Source organism: Chionomys nivalis, chromosome 8 (assembly GCF_950005125.1).
Source record: "Chionomys nivalis chromosome 8, mChiNiv1.1, whole genome shotgun sequence".
Lineage (NCBI taxonomy): Eukaryota > Metazoa > Chordata > Mammalia > Rodentia > Cricetidae > Chionomys > Chionomys nivalis.
This window is the reverse complement of record NC_080093.1, coordinates 19,664,007-19,679,596: the sequence shown is the minus strand read 5'-3', so window position 1 is coordinate 19,679,596 and position 15,590 is coordinate 19,664,007. Positions and strand designations below refer to the sequence as shown.

The 15,590-nt window shown below is 45.8% G+C and overlaps 1 protein-coding gene across 1 annotated transcript in view; it reads right to left on the bottom strand.

Annotated features, from left to right (window-relative positions):
- Positions 1-15,590, bottom strand: part of Blnk (B cell linker) — a 64,267-nt gene that overhangs the window by 13,194 nt on the left and 35,483 nt on the right. The window contains exons 7-11 of the mRNA XM_057778185.1: positions 10,804-10,885; positions 9,655-9,726; positions 5,318-5,387; positions 3,067-3,094; positions 2,287-2,329 (exon numbers count right to left, since the gene is read on the bottom strand). Coding sequence (XP_057634168.1) covers positions 2,287-2,329; positions 3,067-3,094; positions 5,318-5,387; positions 9,655-9,726; positions 10,804-10,885 — 295 coding nt within the window. The remainder of the gene's footprint in view (positions 1-2,286; positions 2,330-3,066; positions 3,095-5,317; positions 5,388-9,654; positions 9,727-10,803; positions 10,886-15,590) is intronic.

Sequence of the window (15,590 nt, the reverse complement as noted above, 5' to 3'; positions counted from 1 at the left end):
CCCTTGGGTCCTGACATCAGCCTGCCTTGAACTCTAAAGGTATTTCAAATGTGTGGCGGGTTACTTTGAGCTCTCATGCTAACTTTGTGCACAGTTCTTTAAAATTCAGAAATTCCCAAAGGAGCGCGATGCCTCCATTAGGTTCCAGCAGCCTTAACCGTTACCACGCTGTATTGTCTCCAGACTCTGTCAGCCAGGGCCTTAAGCGTTGACCAGGCTGTGTTGTCTCTAGACTCTGTTAGCCAGGGCCTTGCCATCTTGTAAAAGCCTCTTCCATTTTGGTGGAGCTGTGACAGACAGCTCTCATAATTACAGTAATTTGGTTTCCAGAACTGTTAGGTCTCTTGGGCTGTCCAAATATCCAGAAATGAACTCACGCTGGACTACAGGGTTTCTGGTTGTTAGATAAAAGCCAGCATTCCTCAGGAACTTGGGAAACTGGTTCCTGAAAAGAATCACTTCCCTTACCTCAGGCAGAAGGGACATATGGTTACCTGTGGCGGCTATCGGGATACCAAAGTCCATGCTGGCCTTTGGGCTCCCTCAGTAGCACAAGGACCTGTGACACATTTCAGAGTCAACTGGTTTCCTCCCCCAGTTGCTCATTCACCTTACAACCTGGCTATTCTCACTATGAGCTCACCTACTCTCTGTAGCTAAACTCTCTTCGCTATCTCTTCTTATCTCAGTATCTCCACTAGTCCCTCCTGTTTTCCTAGGCCTGGTTATGTTCAGTCTACCCCCCCCCCCAGCTCTAGACTCTTCCAGATGGCTCTGGCTGTTTTCTCTCCTATCTACAATAAAAACCTTAACCACATCATAGATCAGTCACGTCAGCCGTTTCTTTCCTGCACCCACTCACACACCAGAACTCAAGCAGATTGTTTCTCTGGATTCCTGTCTTTCTACCCTAGGGCCCCCAGTCATGAGAGATGTCTATCCGTCATCTGATTCTTTAAATGACTACTCACTGGTCCTTCCAGCAATGGCCAAACAGCAGCCGAAAAAGGAAAGTTCTCAACCTGCGCCCCAACTTGTAAGCGGGCCATGGGCAATGATTCCTACTGAGTTTGCCTCACCCAGCAAAGCCCTGCCTGGTCTCAAGTCACTAGCTTCCTTGTCTGTCTTTCCTTCAGACTTATCTTTCACAGTCTCGAAGTCTCCTCCCCAGGGCAGAGATGGCTGCTCCCTCCCTTTGGGTTTAAATGGCCCCTGCCTCTGTTTTTGGAAGGAGTTCAAAGGAAGCAGCAGCTTGCTAAACTACATGCAAGGCCTTGAGCAGCAGGGGGCAAGCCAGCAGTCCCTCCATCTTGGTTTTTTGGAGGCTCCAGAAGCTTTGAAGCTTGCACAGAGGCTCTCTGTTGTGCTCTCTGCTTAGCAGGCTGGAGAGCCTGGAAGGATGGCGTGAGGCATGCATGCCATGTCCAGGAACAGAAAAACATTAAAGAACCACAGAACAGCAGAGGAGGAGATGGAAGACAGAAACAGCCTGGGGAGAGAAAAGAAGACAGAAATAGAATGTCAAGGGGAACCTAATGGTGCAACAAAAGCAGAGATAAGAACTGTATGCATGTGTGCTCACTGTCCTGTGAGCCGGGACGCCAGCACGCTTGGTGCAGATGCTGACTTGGTGAAAGGGCACGCACTGTGATGAAGCACAGGGTGCCTTCACGTGTGGAGATGGACGGGTGCAGGACTTCAGGGTCTCTACGCTCTAAGTGTTGACGTCATGAATGAGTCATACTTTCTCTTTCCTGACCCCAGTCATGTTTTTCAAATACAAACTTTTTAAATGGGGTCATTATTTTCAAAAGCATGTTGTGTTGAGATATAATGAAGTAAAGGCAGGGAAGTGTTTGGAGATGTACTAAGACTATGGGCATTTGAACTTGGAAACCTTTCCAACAGAACTTTTTTAAATAAAGAGAGTTTTAAAAATTCATTACTTTGTCTAAGCTGTTCTCTAAGGATATACATAGTAGGTGGCTATGTATACATACATAGTACCACCATGCTGCTTTCTAGCTGACTGTGCCTTCTGTGATAGACAAGTGGCAGGCAGGCTGTAGCCTTCTCCATAGACCCTGCTGGCTAAGCTCAGGCTTCCGAGCTAATTTTGTGACTTACTACTACAACGCAAAGCACTAATCATTCAGAATTGGCTTCATATTACCAATTGGCTCATAAACAATGAAAGCGATCCAGAATTAAGGATTGATATGCATATTATTCATTGAAAAATTACTTTTAGAGTGCATGCGCAGCCTTCAGAATAAATATACTTACCTTCACAAACTTTTGGTGAATTCTGTGAAGAGGCAAGTGGAGTCTACGATAAGGAGAAAAGACAAAGACCTTCAACACAGAAGAACATGGAGCTCAAAGTCAGAGCAATATTAAATACGCTGGGAGAGACCTGATGCAGTTGCTGTAAATCGTGGCAACATAGCTATAGGGGTTTCCATTCACTGAAAACTTGATGGGTGTATCTCATGGAGGAGCAGGTGCATTTCACTGTGGGGACATCATAATCTGTCAACAGTGTTGATGGACACTATGACCCCCAGCAACTGCTGGGCAGCAATACTTGTGCAGTGGGCATCGGGCATCTGACTTTGGTCACATGGTCCCATCCTCTATGTATCCCAAGTGACAGTCACTGTTAGGTTCTAGAGCAACCTCGGGTCCATCTGGGCTGCATGGCAGCTGAGTTTTTGCCTGTGACGATTTATCTGATGTGTACACAGTGGTCTGCTAGTTGCTCTGGGGTCCGCAAGGCAGGAAGTGGACAGAGGCTTCCTGCAGTGACCGAGGTGTGGATAATATCTTCTATTATCTACTGCACACATTCAGGAAGGCTAACAGAATCCAGCAAGGATCAGCTTGCCAGGGGTAGCACCTTCCCAGCTCCCTGAGCCTTACAAGTTCCTCGGATTGTCTGCAGCAGCTCCAGGTGCTAAGCCTGCTGTGTTAAGCACAGCTGGATGCCCTGCTTACTTTAAGTAGGAGGTTCACAATAGATACTGCAGGAAATGGGACACACTTTCAAGTGCAGAATCAACTTACTGTCTTCAGGGGTGTAGCTGTCTTCTTCCTGGGGAATAAAAGATCAGCCTTGTTAAACACAGGGAAGATGAAACAAAGCTACCACCTTCTTAGACCTAAACCCTGAAAGGGAAAACTGGGTAGGAGACCCCTCTTAAAGGACAGACGGGAGGCTGGAGGATTTGTGATGGTCCTCCAAGCAGATGGAGAAGGGTTTACTGTCTTAGCCAGTGCTCTATTGGTGTGAAGAGAAACCATGACCAAGGCAATTCTTACAAAGGAAAGCATTTAATTGAGGGCTTGCTTACAGTTTCAGGGGTTCAGTCTGTTATCAGTATGACAGGGATCATGGTGGCATGGCAGCAGGAGCTGCAGCAGTAGCTGAGAGCTTTAATGAGCCTGGACTTACTTTCCTCAGGCTTTATGCTCCTTGTTGGAGTTTATTTTTAATTCTTTTCCCTTCTTTGATTCAGTCCCCCACTCTCTTCTCTCTTCCTCCCCTCTACACCCCCTCATATTTTGTATGAGAGTTGAAGTACTGGGGAAGAGTACTAATAACTCAGTGTCTGTCAGAGTCTGGAGCTAGGTTAAAGTCCTCACAGATCACTTCAACCATCTAAATGACCCCTCCAAGTGTGTATTATGTAGTGTGACCATGTCTCAGACAAAACTGAAAACCCACAGGAAGCCGTGTGTGGTAGCATGTAGGAGGCAGAGGCAGGCAGCCAGCCGGACCTACTGACACATTCCAGACCAGCCAGGGCTACATAGGGAGACCCTGTCTCAATTTTTTTCTGTTATTGTCACATTTTTTGATATCAGAAAATGGGTTCAGAAAGACTAAGGAACTGCTCAAAGTGAAGCCAAGAGAGGAGGGCAGCTTTGGTTAATAACCCATCGAACTAAGACTTATTTGGTGTGCACTGGGGTAGAATCAAGATTGTAACCATGCAGGTCTGTTTTATACATATATAATTGTGCTTTTAAAAAAGATCTATTTTATTAAAATTTCTGTGTATGTGCATGTGTGTGTATGATGTGTGTAAGTAAGTGAGTGCATGTGTGTGAGTGTGGTGTCTGTGAGTGCATGTGTACATAAGGTGTGTGTGTGAGTGTGTATGTAGTGTTTGGATAGGTGCTGTGTGGGTCAGATTTGTCTGACTCCCTGGAGCTGGAGTCACAGGCAGTTGTAAGCCTTCTGGCATTCATTCTGGGAATCAGACTCAGTTCTCTGAAAGAGTGTTGCCTGCTCTTAACCACTGAGCCAATTTCCCAGCTCCTAAGCAAACTTCTTTAACGACCTGCTGAGCCATGGTAATTGTATGGAGTATATGGTGATTTGGGTAAGAATGTCCGCACAGGCTTATATATCTGACTGCTTGGTTCTCAGAATGTGGAACTGTTTAAGAGAGTTAAGAGATGTGGCCTTGTTAGAGAAGGCGTGTCACCGGGGGCAGGCTTTGCCGGTCAGTGGTGGTGGCACATACCTTTACTTCCAGCACTCAGGAGGCAGAGGCAAGTGGATCTCTGAGTTTGAGGCTAGCCTGATCTGCAGAGCAAGTTCCAGGACAGCCAGGGTTACACAGAAAAACCGTGTCTCAAAACTGACACCCCCCCCACCCCGCAAAGACTCCAACAACAACTACAAAAACCTTGTGCCATTTCCAGTCTCTCTCCTCTCTGCCTCATGGTTGTGGATCGAGACATAAGTTCTCAGCCATTCCTTCACTGTGTCATCATGGCCCCAAACCATGTGAGCCTAAGCCCAGATTAAACACTTTCTTCTACAAGCTGCCTTGGTCCTAATGTCCTATCACAGCAATAGAAAAGTAATTAATACGATGGTGCCATAATACTCACCCAGCACTTTCCAAAGCCGCCTTAAATCCCATAAGCTTTGTCCCAGAAAACACTAACGTATGTTCAGGCATACGAGTGCCTAATTCATGCTCTGAGGCCAGGCCCACTTTTATAGGCCATGAACTACTTGCAAATGAAATTAGGGAACAGAAAGTAAAGATTGAACTTGATTGGAGATCTCAGAGCTTTCGGGTGCTAAAAGCTGGGGTACCCTGCAAATCACAGTGAGCCAATGAACTCACATTTTAGCTAAAACTGACTCTGTGTGAGGCAAGACTCCTCACTTCCGATTTTAGTGGCAGTTCCTCTGGTCCATAGGTATGGAGAACTAACAGGAGTGCTCAGGGCAGCAGGGTCCCGCCATCCCGCACACACAGATCTCGTACAACCACTATCCTCAGTCAGTACTCACCCAGCTCGTGGAAGTGGGGATGGCGCAGCAGGCAGGGATGACTTGGAGTCCCAGACCCCACTGTTTCGACCTGCACAAAACACATGTGTCGGTCACTGGGCCGACCTTCAGGAATGGCCGGGTCAGGGAGACTAGCATTTCTGAGACACACACGCTTTGTGTCACTTTAAGTGAAGGGCCTGTATCCAGTGACACTAAAGCTTGGGGTGGGAGGGAAGAGCAAAGGAATTGGGCATAGATGATGAGATATTTGAGACCCCAGGACAGGGAGGGGGATAATTCAGTAGTGAAGCACTTGCTACACAAATGTGAAGACAAGAGTCAGATCCCCAGAGCTCGTGTAAATGCCAAGTGGGCGTGTCCGCTTGCTTGTAATGCCAGAGATGTAACTCAGAAATCTAGGAGCAAGACTAACCAATTGATGAACTCTAAGTTGGATTGAGAGACCCTGCCTCAGTGAACAAGGTGGAAGAGTGAGAGAGGATGATCACCAAAGTCAGTCTCGGGCCTCCACATGCACATGCAGCACACACACATACACACATCATACATATACATACATCACACACATACCACACATGCATATACATCACACACACATCAAACACACACACCACATATTACACACATCACACATACACATACATTACACACATATAAACACACACACCACACATCACACATATACATCACGCATACACACACATCCACTCACACATACATCCACATCATACAAACACACATATACACACTCACACACACATCACACATACCACAAACACAGACACACCACACTCACATACCACATATACACACATACACTACAAATCACACACACACACATACACACACACACACACATAACAAAAAAGAAAAAATGCCAGCATATAAGCTCACACAGGCTGTAGGTCAGAATGCCACTCTAACACTTCTGGAAGACCCATTCCTTAGACTCAAGGGCAAGTTCAGGGACCCTGGTTCTGAGAGCCCAGTGAAAACACACGGAAGTGCCTTTGAGAGGAAGGCAAGACAATACCACTTGCCCCGAGCACACTGTACAGGTATGCTCAGCAAAGGTGTCTAGAGATGTGTGAGCTCAGCCCACCCCTCCTGGTGTGCCCCATCCTGCTGGTTCATACACAGCACACTTCAGCACCGTGTCTGCTCCTCACATACATCAGAGAATGTCTACTCAGTCACTACCAAGTGAGAGCCTACCACTCATTGCATCTCCTGAAGTCATAGAAGGGACCCAGCAGCCTGGACCTTGAATTCATGCCAGTATGGGTACAAATCTTTACAGTGTGCAAGAGCATTATCCCACAGCGTTCTCTTGCTCTTCACTCTCCTGAAGGCTGTGCTCTACTCTCTTCTGCTGTCTCCGCTATTCTCTCCCGCTCGCCCGGTTTCCCCACCCCGCCCCTGCTCTGGACTCTTCCTGGTGTCTGTGGGTATTTTCTCTCTTTTACTCGCAGTATAAACCTTTCCCCTAATAACAGAGCAGTCATGTCGGCAGTTTCGCCGCTGTGCCCCCTCGCATACAGTAAGCTGTACTGTGAAAATAAAGAGAAATGTCGTCCGACCATGGTGTGCGAGTCCCACTGTGATCACCCAACTGCTATTAAAACTGAACACTGAGGTTGATACTGTGCAGATAGGCTAGCCACTCACATCAGATAGAAGGTCTCAGGGCAGAGGAGGCAACCATGTCTGAAAAAATAGGAAGCAGAGCCCACCCCGACACCAACCTTAGACCCACTGCCTGGTTTCTCTGCTGAGCTGTCCTTTCCTCCATGTCCCCATCCAGCACACCAACATCTCCCCTTCTCTTTCCTCTCCATAGCTTTTAGCCACCAGGCAGGAGGGCCTTCCAGCTGTGCTCTGAGCTACCAGGGTGTGGTGCTGGTGCAAGCCTGTGCTCTTAGACCAGTGAGTCGGCTCAACAGATAAAAGTGCTGGCCACCAAGGCTGAGGACCCAAGTTCAATCCCCAAAAACCTACATAGTGTAAGAAGAGAACCGAATTTACAAAGTAGTCCTAAGACCTCCTCGTGTATACCAAGATAGGAACGTGCCCTGTCCCCTGACAAATACATTTTTAAAAAAATTCACCATAGTCTTGCGTTAGGAAGAATGCATTCTAGTCATTTTTCTGTTATCAAACTAGAGGGGAGACCTCTTAAAAACACTGTCTCGGGTGCTCTTTGAAATGGGGACACTCTCATCTTATCAAATTCACTTTTTATGGTCAGAAAACAGGATAAATATGATATTTTAAAGAATCAGCCAAACACATCCAGAATGTGAGAAAGGAGCAAAAGTTTCTGATAGCTAAAAATTTTAAACTGCAGGAAAAGAGCCAGACGTTCAGGGCCGCCTAGTGAGTGATCCTGTCTCTATGAAATGTCAGCAAAAGCAGGTTTACAGCAACAGATGAAGACAAATGGTTGCCTGGAGCCGGGAATGGAAATAGCACTGACTATATAAAAACGGACATAAGGAATCTTGGCTGGGTGGGTGCGGAATCTAAAAGTGAGCTGGGGCAATGATTACATAATGTATCACTATAAACATCACGATTCATAGACATCAGTATTTTTATACTAAGATGGGTGAATGTTATATATAATATTCATAGCTCATAAATGATGTGGGATTTCCCTCTGTATGCTGTGAATACCATTAATGAATAAAGAAACTGCTTTGAACCTATAGCAGGGCAGAAGTTAGGCAGGCAGGGAAAACTAAACTGAATGCTGGGAGAAAGAAGGGTGGACCAAAAGAGATGCCATGTAACCCCCTCCCAGAGACAGACGCCAGAACTTTAGTCAGTAAGCCACAGCCACATGAAGATACACAGATTAATAGAAATGGGTTAAATTAATATGTAAGAGTTAACCAATAAGAAGCTAGAGCTAATGGACCAAGCAGCGATTTAATTAATATAGTACCTGTGTGATTATTTCAGGGCTAAGTGACCAGAAACCTTATTAGTGTCCTGTGATGAATACCCAGTGTCTCTGGGTATTGGCGGAGTGCTAGACATTGCAAAGGTGTTACCTACACCTCACGAACACCAAGTGAAACAGAGACTCCGAGAGGGCAAGAGGCAAGACCACGTGAGCCGTGGACTCAGACAGCACTTCTCTCCAGTCAGATGTCTGTCTCATTCTTTGGAGGCTTGCTGTGCAGGTCAGAGTCATGGGTGCCTCTCTCAGAAGAAGAGTATTCCTGTGACCGTGGAGGGAGGGAGAATGGAGACAGACCCCTCTATTCACCAGCTGGACCCTTCTGCTCCCTCAGAGTGCAGCCAGACCAAGACGCACATCAATGGGCCGACCGGGCATTGGGATGACCCCGGCAGTGGTATATCAGACACCCACCTCACTTTCTGAGCATGTCCAGTTCTTGGTTAGGACACTCTAAGGGAGAAGTGTGATGGGTGATGTACCCAAAGCATAAAAGTAAAATGGGAAAATCAGCTTCCGTCTCTATCTGCCCTGAGCAGAAATTTAGAAGTGTTTGTTTTAAAGGTGCAGCTTGGGTGTCAATTGCTGCTTACTTTCTCAGCTAAGACATTCACTTACGGGTCCTCAGTGTATCCTGCTCCTGTGTATTTACTACATAACTCTACTTCAGCTTTATATCCAACATTTGTTCCGTTAACACCACCCTACCCCCACATCGGCCGTGTAAGCCCCAGAGCTCCGTCTCTTTGCAGGCATTCTTGGAGACTGCTATTTTCTGCTGTTATCAGACTATGCATCCTCCCGTACTCTGACACATGCACACAAAATACTCCACCCGCAATTCTGCAATAATATAGGCTGCACTAGTGTGAAATTCAGCTTGCACATTTATGGAGATTTATAAATTTCAAGGTTTTTTTTTTTTTTTTTCTGGGGCAGGGTGCAGAATTGTAAATGAAACCAACTTAGAAAAAGCTCAGAAATACAGATTCTATCTATCCTTTCTTGATAAAAGCTAAAGACCAGCCAGCCATTTTACTCTCTCCAAATGTTCACTGGGAGACAAGTCCCTACAGACTGAGTTGTTTGGTTTCTATAATCTGGTGGTTCTCATATGGCTAGAAGTTGATCCCAACTCAGAGATAGTTGCCACCACATGGGGATACTTTTACCCATCATGCATAGGGAGATGGTTTTGGAATCTAGTCGGTAGAGGTTAGGGCAGTGGCAGAAAGCCTGTGGGCATGGACGGGACAAAGACTTGGTTCTCCATTATCAGGGAACTTGGGGATACAGGTCACGTGTGCTCTTAGTTGTATATCTCTTTTGGAGCGGTTGTAAAACCAAACCAACTGTGCATATACTTTACCTGTGATGTTCCCTGGAAGTGACATTGGCTTTGACGAGCTGTTCGGCTTGGTTGATCTATTCACCATGGGAGCTGAAACATACAAATATGCACACATGGAATAATTACAGCCATGCTTTACTGAGGAAAGTTCTCGTAGGGGGAAAGAAGATCAGTCAAATCAGAGGATCCACAAAGATTCCATGACCCTTATTAATCCCAGAAACCATCCAAAGGGGAAGCTCTGGGTTGGATATATTAGCGATTAAAGGAATGAAATAAAACAATCTGCTGAAGTACCACAGATCAGAATGTCACCCGTCTGGCAGGGTGGGAGACAAAAGAGAGTTTGGCTCTGTTTTGTTTTAATCAAAAGGATATTAAAGCTAAACACGGTGGTGCCAAATTAATCACTTGTCCTTCCCTTCCACACACAAATTCACTTGGCTTTTGAGATGGTTTGGGCGGAGTAGGGACATGTAAGTATTGTTTTGTGCACTGGGTGGCTTGGTCTTAAAGCGGTTGCTTATGCTTTGGTAGTACAGCAAAGTGCTGCTAGTAAAAACAAACAAACAAAAACCCAGCATTCTTGAGGACAGTCCTCTCTGGTCCAGTTTATTAGACAGGAAGTGTCATCCAAAGAGGCGCCATCTCCTGTCTGGAACTGTATTTCCCAAAATCACTATTTCTGGAGGGTGCCGTTTCCATGTCTGATCTGAGACACGTGTTTATGACAGCATTTCTTATCCCTGGCAAGATTTACAGACAAGGTGTCCCACAGGCCTGAGACACGTGGAACAAAAGAGCCAGGACGCGGAGTGCGCGCCTCTCATTTTATCCTTCCTCTATAGACTTGTTCGTGGTGCAGTGTTTCCAAGTCCACCCTGTGGCTTGCAATCCTGTGAGCGTTAGCTTTTGATGACCATTCTGCATGAAAAAGGCAGCCGAAGATAGTAGCTCCAGGGCTTTCATAACCAGAATCTAAAACCTTGACCGTGAAAGGAAGAGAAAAGACTCTGAGCCGAGCCAAATTGGGGGGGGGGGGGGCGGTGGTTTACAGAGGAGGAGCGCCTGTCAGTTCTGATCTCCTCAGTGCTTACTGCTGAACAACCTGGTGTGGGCTCACTGCTAGACGCTTCCAGGCTCTCCAAACTTCGAACACTTGCTTACCTTTCTCAGTAGGCAGCGGGCTGCCTTCTCGGGGATGAATATAGTTTTCATCGTTATCCTCCACAGGGACCACATAATCAGCCTAAAAGTAACACAGAAATGAGTGGAGAGAATGCTTGCTGTAAGCTCATAGTTAACTGTGGGAGAAAGAGGTTTTCGTTTTTATGAAAGCTTTTATGGGCTGTAACTCACATACTATAAAATTGCACTGGGTGAAGTTTACCATAGGGTGCCTTTGGGCATTTAGCCACCTGTTGGATCTACAGGGACTTTCCTACCAGAGTCTGTTCCGTGAATGCTAAGTCCACGGCCACTGAAGCCCCTAACGTGAAACGGATCATAGCAGCTGTATTTTCTGTAATGAACCATCAGGAGCAGATGCAGCTTATAGAAGGAAGAGTTGATTGGGCTCGGGGTTCCAGAGAGATAAGCATCCATGAGGACAGGGAGGCACCGTAGCAAACAGAAGGCATAGCAGCTGATAGCCCACATCTTTAACCACAGATGTGAAACAGAGCCTGAACTGGATGTGGGGTGAGATTATAGAAACACAAAAGCCATCCCAGTGACATCCTTTCTCCAGCAAGGCCACACCTCCCGAACCTCACCAAACAGTGCACCAACTGGGGACCAAGTATTCAAATACTGGAGACTGTGGGGCCCTTTCTCATTCACACCACTACATCAGCGTTCAGCAAATTTTGGGTTCTTTAATCTATAGGCTTCTCAAATACCGAATATAACTTTAGGTGTGTCTTGTCGTCTGGATCTATATTCCTTTGATGCTACTGCATAGGCCCACTGCCCATATGCATATTTTTGCTGTCAATATCCTTTCCAACTTTTAATTGGGCTGATTACCTTCCTATTGCTATGGTATATTAGCTCCTTGTATGTCCTAGATAAAAGTCCTCTATAAGATGCATGACTTGCATTTTTCTCCAATTTTGAGCCTCACTATGTGCATAGACTAGACTAGCACTGAACTGAAGTTCTCTTGCTTCTGCTCCCAGTGTTGGTATTGCAGGCGTGCGTAATGGGCCTCGATTGTGCTTTCTTGATGCGTCATTTCTGGCACAAAGATCTAAATTTAAGTCCCCTTTGTGTATCTTTTTTCTCTGCTGTTTGTGTCTTGGTATCACGAAAAAATAAACATTGACTAAGTCAAGGTCATAAAGATTTCTACTTCTGCTTTTTTCCTTCTAATAGCCCAATGGTTTCCTAGCTTACATTTAGGTCTATGGTCTGCTTCTGTTAATATTGTGTATGACATGAAATAGGGTTCAATCCCCTCATTTTACATGTGGATATAAAGTTTTCCTAGCACTGTTACTTTTTAAAAATCAATTACTTCTTTACTGTATTTTCTTGGTCTTTGTCAACAACCAGTTGACCACAAATGGGGGGAGAGAGACAGAGATAGATAGATAGATAGATAGATAGATAGATAGATAGATAGATAGATGATAGAGATTTTATACAGATAAAACACAAATGAGCTACCCAGGTCTTAAAAATGATTTTTCTAATCTGGCCTGATAGATTGACAAGAAAGGTACCCATAGAAGAAACAAAACAAAACAAAACAACTCCCTCCAAAACAAAACAAAACAACAACAAACAACAAAACCCCATCCTGTCACTTAGCCATCTTAACAGTCTTTGTCAGGTGGATACTCCCTCCAATTCTGAGGTACAGAGAAAACACACAGCTTGCACAAGGTAGCAGAGTCAGGATTTGAGCCCCATCTGAGTGCCAAGAACTTCAAGCACCCAGAAGCCACCTGTGTGCCTCCTGCAACCCACCCTTCCACCTCTCCATCCTCCCTTAGGGCTCTTCTCTCTTTCCAGATAGTTGTTGTTTCTCGTCTCTGCTTCACCTTCAGTAGGAGCCATCCTATCTATACTGTCTAGAATCCAATCTATTTAGAGTAATGCTATTTTCCGGAATTTATGGAACCAAGACAGTTTTATTCCAAAAGAGCAACGACAGAAAAGACTCGATCCAATCCCAACAAATTGCATTTGTTCAAACATGCAATGTGCATTTCCAGCTCTGCAGCTCCATGGTTAGAAGTGGCTACCTGCCAAAACAAATATATGATGAAGACCCATACAATTTGTACCTTAAAGAGACCACCGGAATCACTGCGATGTTTTCATAGAAATTCCATTATCCCATAGACAGTCTATAAAACCATAACTATGGTGTCAGCCTGGTCTACATAGTGAGTTATAGGACAGCCACTGCTACATAGAGAGACCTTGTCTCAGCAAAACAAGACAAAAACCCAATAAAAAAAAAACCCAAAGCAACAACAATCAAAACAAAATAAAAACAAAAATGTTTTGGGATGCGTAAGGTTCTAAATACTAGAAAAAGAAAAAGTTGTTGTTGTTGTTGTGTGTACACATATTGGTTTTGTCTTTTTTTTTTTCCTTTTTTGTGGATTCTTTTTTTTTTTCTTCTGAGTCAGGGTCACATGTAGCCTAGCCTGGTCCTGAATTCATTCTGCAGGCAAGGATGACCTTGAACCTTGACCTTCCTGAATGCTGACACTACTAGTCTCTCTCACCACTCCTGATACATGTGGTGCTGGAAATAGAGACAAGTGGTTTGTTCATGCCAGAAAACCACTCTACCGACTAAGCCACATCCTCAGTCCTGTGTGTGCACAGGTATAGGTGCACACATGTGTGCAGGTACAGGAGAACATGTGTGTGAGTGCAGGTGCAAGGACACATGTGTGTACAGGTGTGAGGACATACGTGTGTGCAGGTCCAGGGACACATGTTACAGGTGTGGTGGCACACGTGTGTACAGGTACAGGGGAACACGTGCGTGCAGGTCCAGGGACACGTGTGTGTACAGGTGAGGGGCACACGTGTGTGCAGGTACAAGAGCACAGAGGAAAACCTCAGGCATCATTCTTTCAGTGCTGATCACTTTGTGGGCTTCATTTGTTTGATTTTTTTTAAAGATTTATTTATTTATTATGTGTACAGTGGTCTGTCTGCATGTATACCTGCAAGCCAGAAGAGGGCACCAAATCTCATTACAGATGGTTGTGAGCCATCATGTGGTTGCTGGGAATTGAACTCAGCACCTCTGGTAGAGCAGTCAGTGCTCTTAACCTCTGAGCCATCTCTCCAGTCCGTTTGATTTTTTTTTAATTTAATTTTATTTACTTTTCTTTTTTTGTTTTTTTTTTTTTTTTCAGACTGGTTTTCTTTGTTTGACAGGGTCTCTCATTGGTCTGGGACTCATTTGCTAATTAAGTTAGTCTGGCCAGCCAGTCAGCCCGAGGGATCAGCTGGTTTACAGCGTTGGGATTACAGGTGAGTCTCACTACCCCTGGCTTTTTAATGTGGGTTCTGTGGGAACTGAACTTTGGTCTTTCTCCTTGCAAGGCAAAAGCTTCCCCGACTGAACTATCACCCAGCCCCTGGCTCTGGCTGTAACCTATTAAAAATCTCATCCTCCCCTCTGCTCCTTGGGAACACAGCCTCGTCTACACTTCTTTCCCACTGGTGCAGGCTTCCTTGAGCCACCTCTGCAGGATGCTGTGTGCAGAACTCTGCCTCTCCGCCCTCAGTTCCCTCCCACCTCATCACAGAAATGGAGACCCTGTCACAGCCCATGGCATCCCTTTGCTTCTGTGTCTAAATTCACAGAGAGTCTTCCTGGTTGGTTCCTCACCCTCTTCTCTGCTCTCCTGCTCCCTGCCACCTATGCCCTCCTTAAAGAGACAGGATCACCTCTCTAACTGACAGACTGCAGATTGAGAGACCCCCCCCCAAGTCTTCTGCCCTCTGCCAGGGGCACTGACAGGTGACAGGGTTGAGGAGCCTTTCTGGACGAAGTGTGCACATGCTGTAGGAGTGCTGAGCCCATGGCAAAGGAAAAAGGGACCAGGATTCATTCACCGCTGAACCCAGCTACCATGAGGCTCAGCAGCTCTACTCAGTGCTGGCTACTGCCACCTTCAGTCCTCAGGAGAGACTAGGAAACCGGCTTTGTAAGAAGCCTAGAATATGATAGGAACACTGTGTGTGTGTGTGTGTGTGTGGTGTGTGTGTGTAAGAAATACATTTATATCTCTATCCATATACTTATTAAATAAATATAAAAATAGTAATAGTAAGGAGGAAAAACACAGTCTCAGAGATGTTGGGCAGCTAGCCCAAAATCATAAAGCTGACAGGATCAGAAGGGACTTAAACCTAGAAGCTGTCTCCACTGTGCGTTAAAAGGCTCTCTTCTGTCTCCTAATGGGAAATTATATTAGGATGCAAATAAAGGCCATTCCTCAACAGGTTCCCAAGCCCCAGCTTCTATCACCGGCAGGCATCTCAAAACAAGTGATTTCTTAGAGCAGCTTCAGTAAGATTCTGTCTGGTGATGGCTCAGAGCTATCTTTAGGGTCCTCCTGTAGGAGTGTCTTAATGGCTGTGCCCCGCCTGAGGGCTGTCTTTCTCTTTAAACTGCAAAGGCCGTGGGAGCCGGGGCTACTAGGTGCAGGCAGCCATCATCACACAGGTGGGCTAGTTCGCTGGGTCACTTTCAAAATATAACATTCCCAAGAGGAGAAAGACTCTCAAGAAGCAGGCAATGAAGCTGATGAGGTGGGTCTCTGGATCCCCCCCAGAGGGGGGGCAGTGGGGGAGCAAGAGCCCCAAAAGTTGAGAGGCAGAGGAGCAAGAGCTCAAGAGAGGCAGGGTGGGGACTGTAGGAGGGGCACAGATCCAGGACAACATCACGCTTCTAGGAAAGCTGTGATGATCAA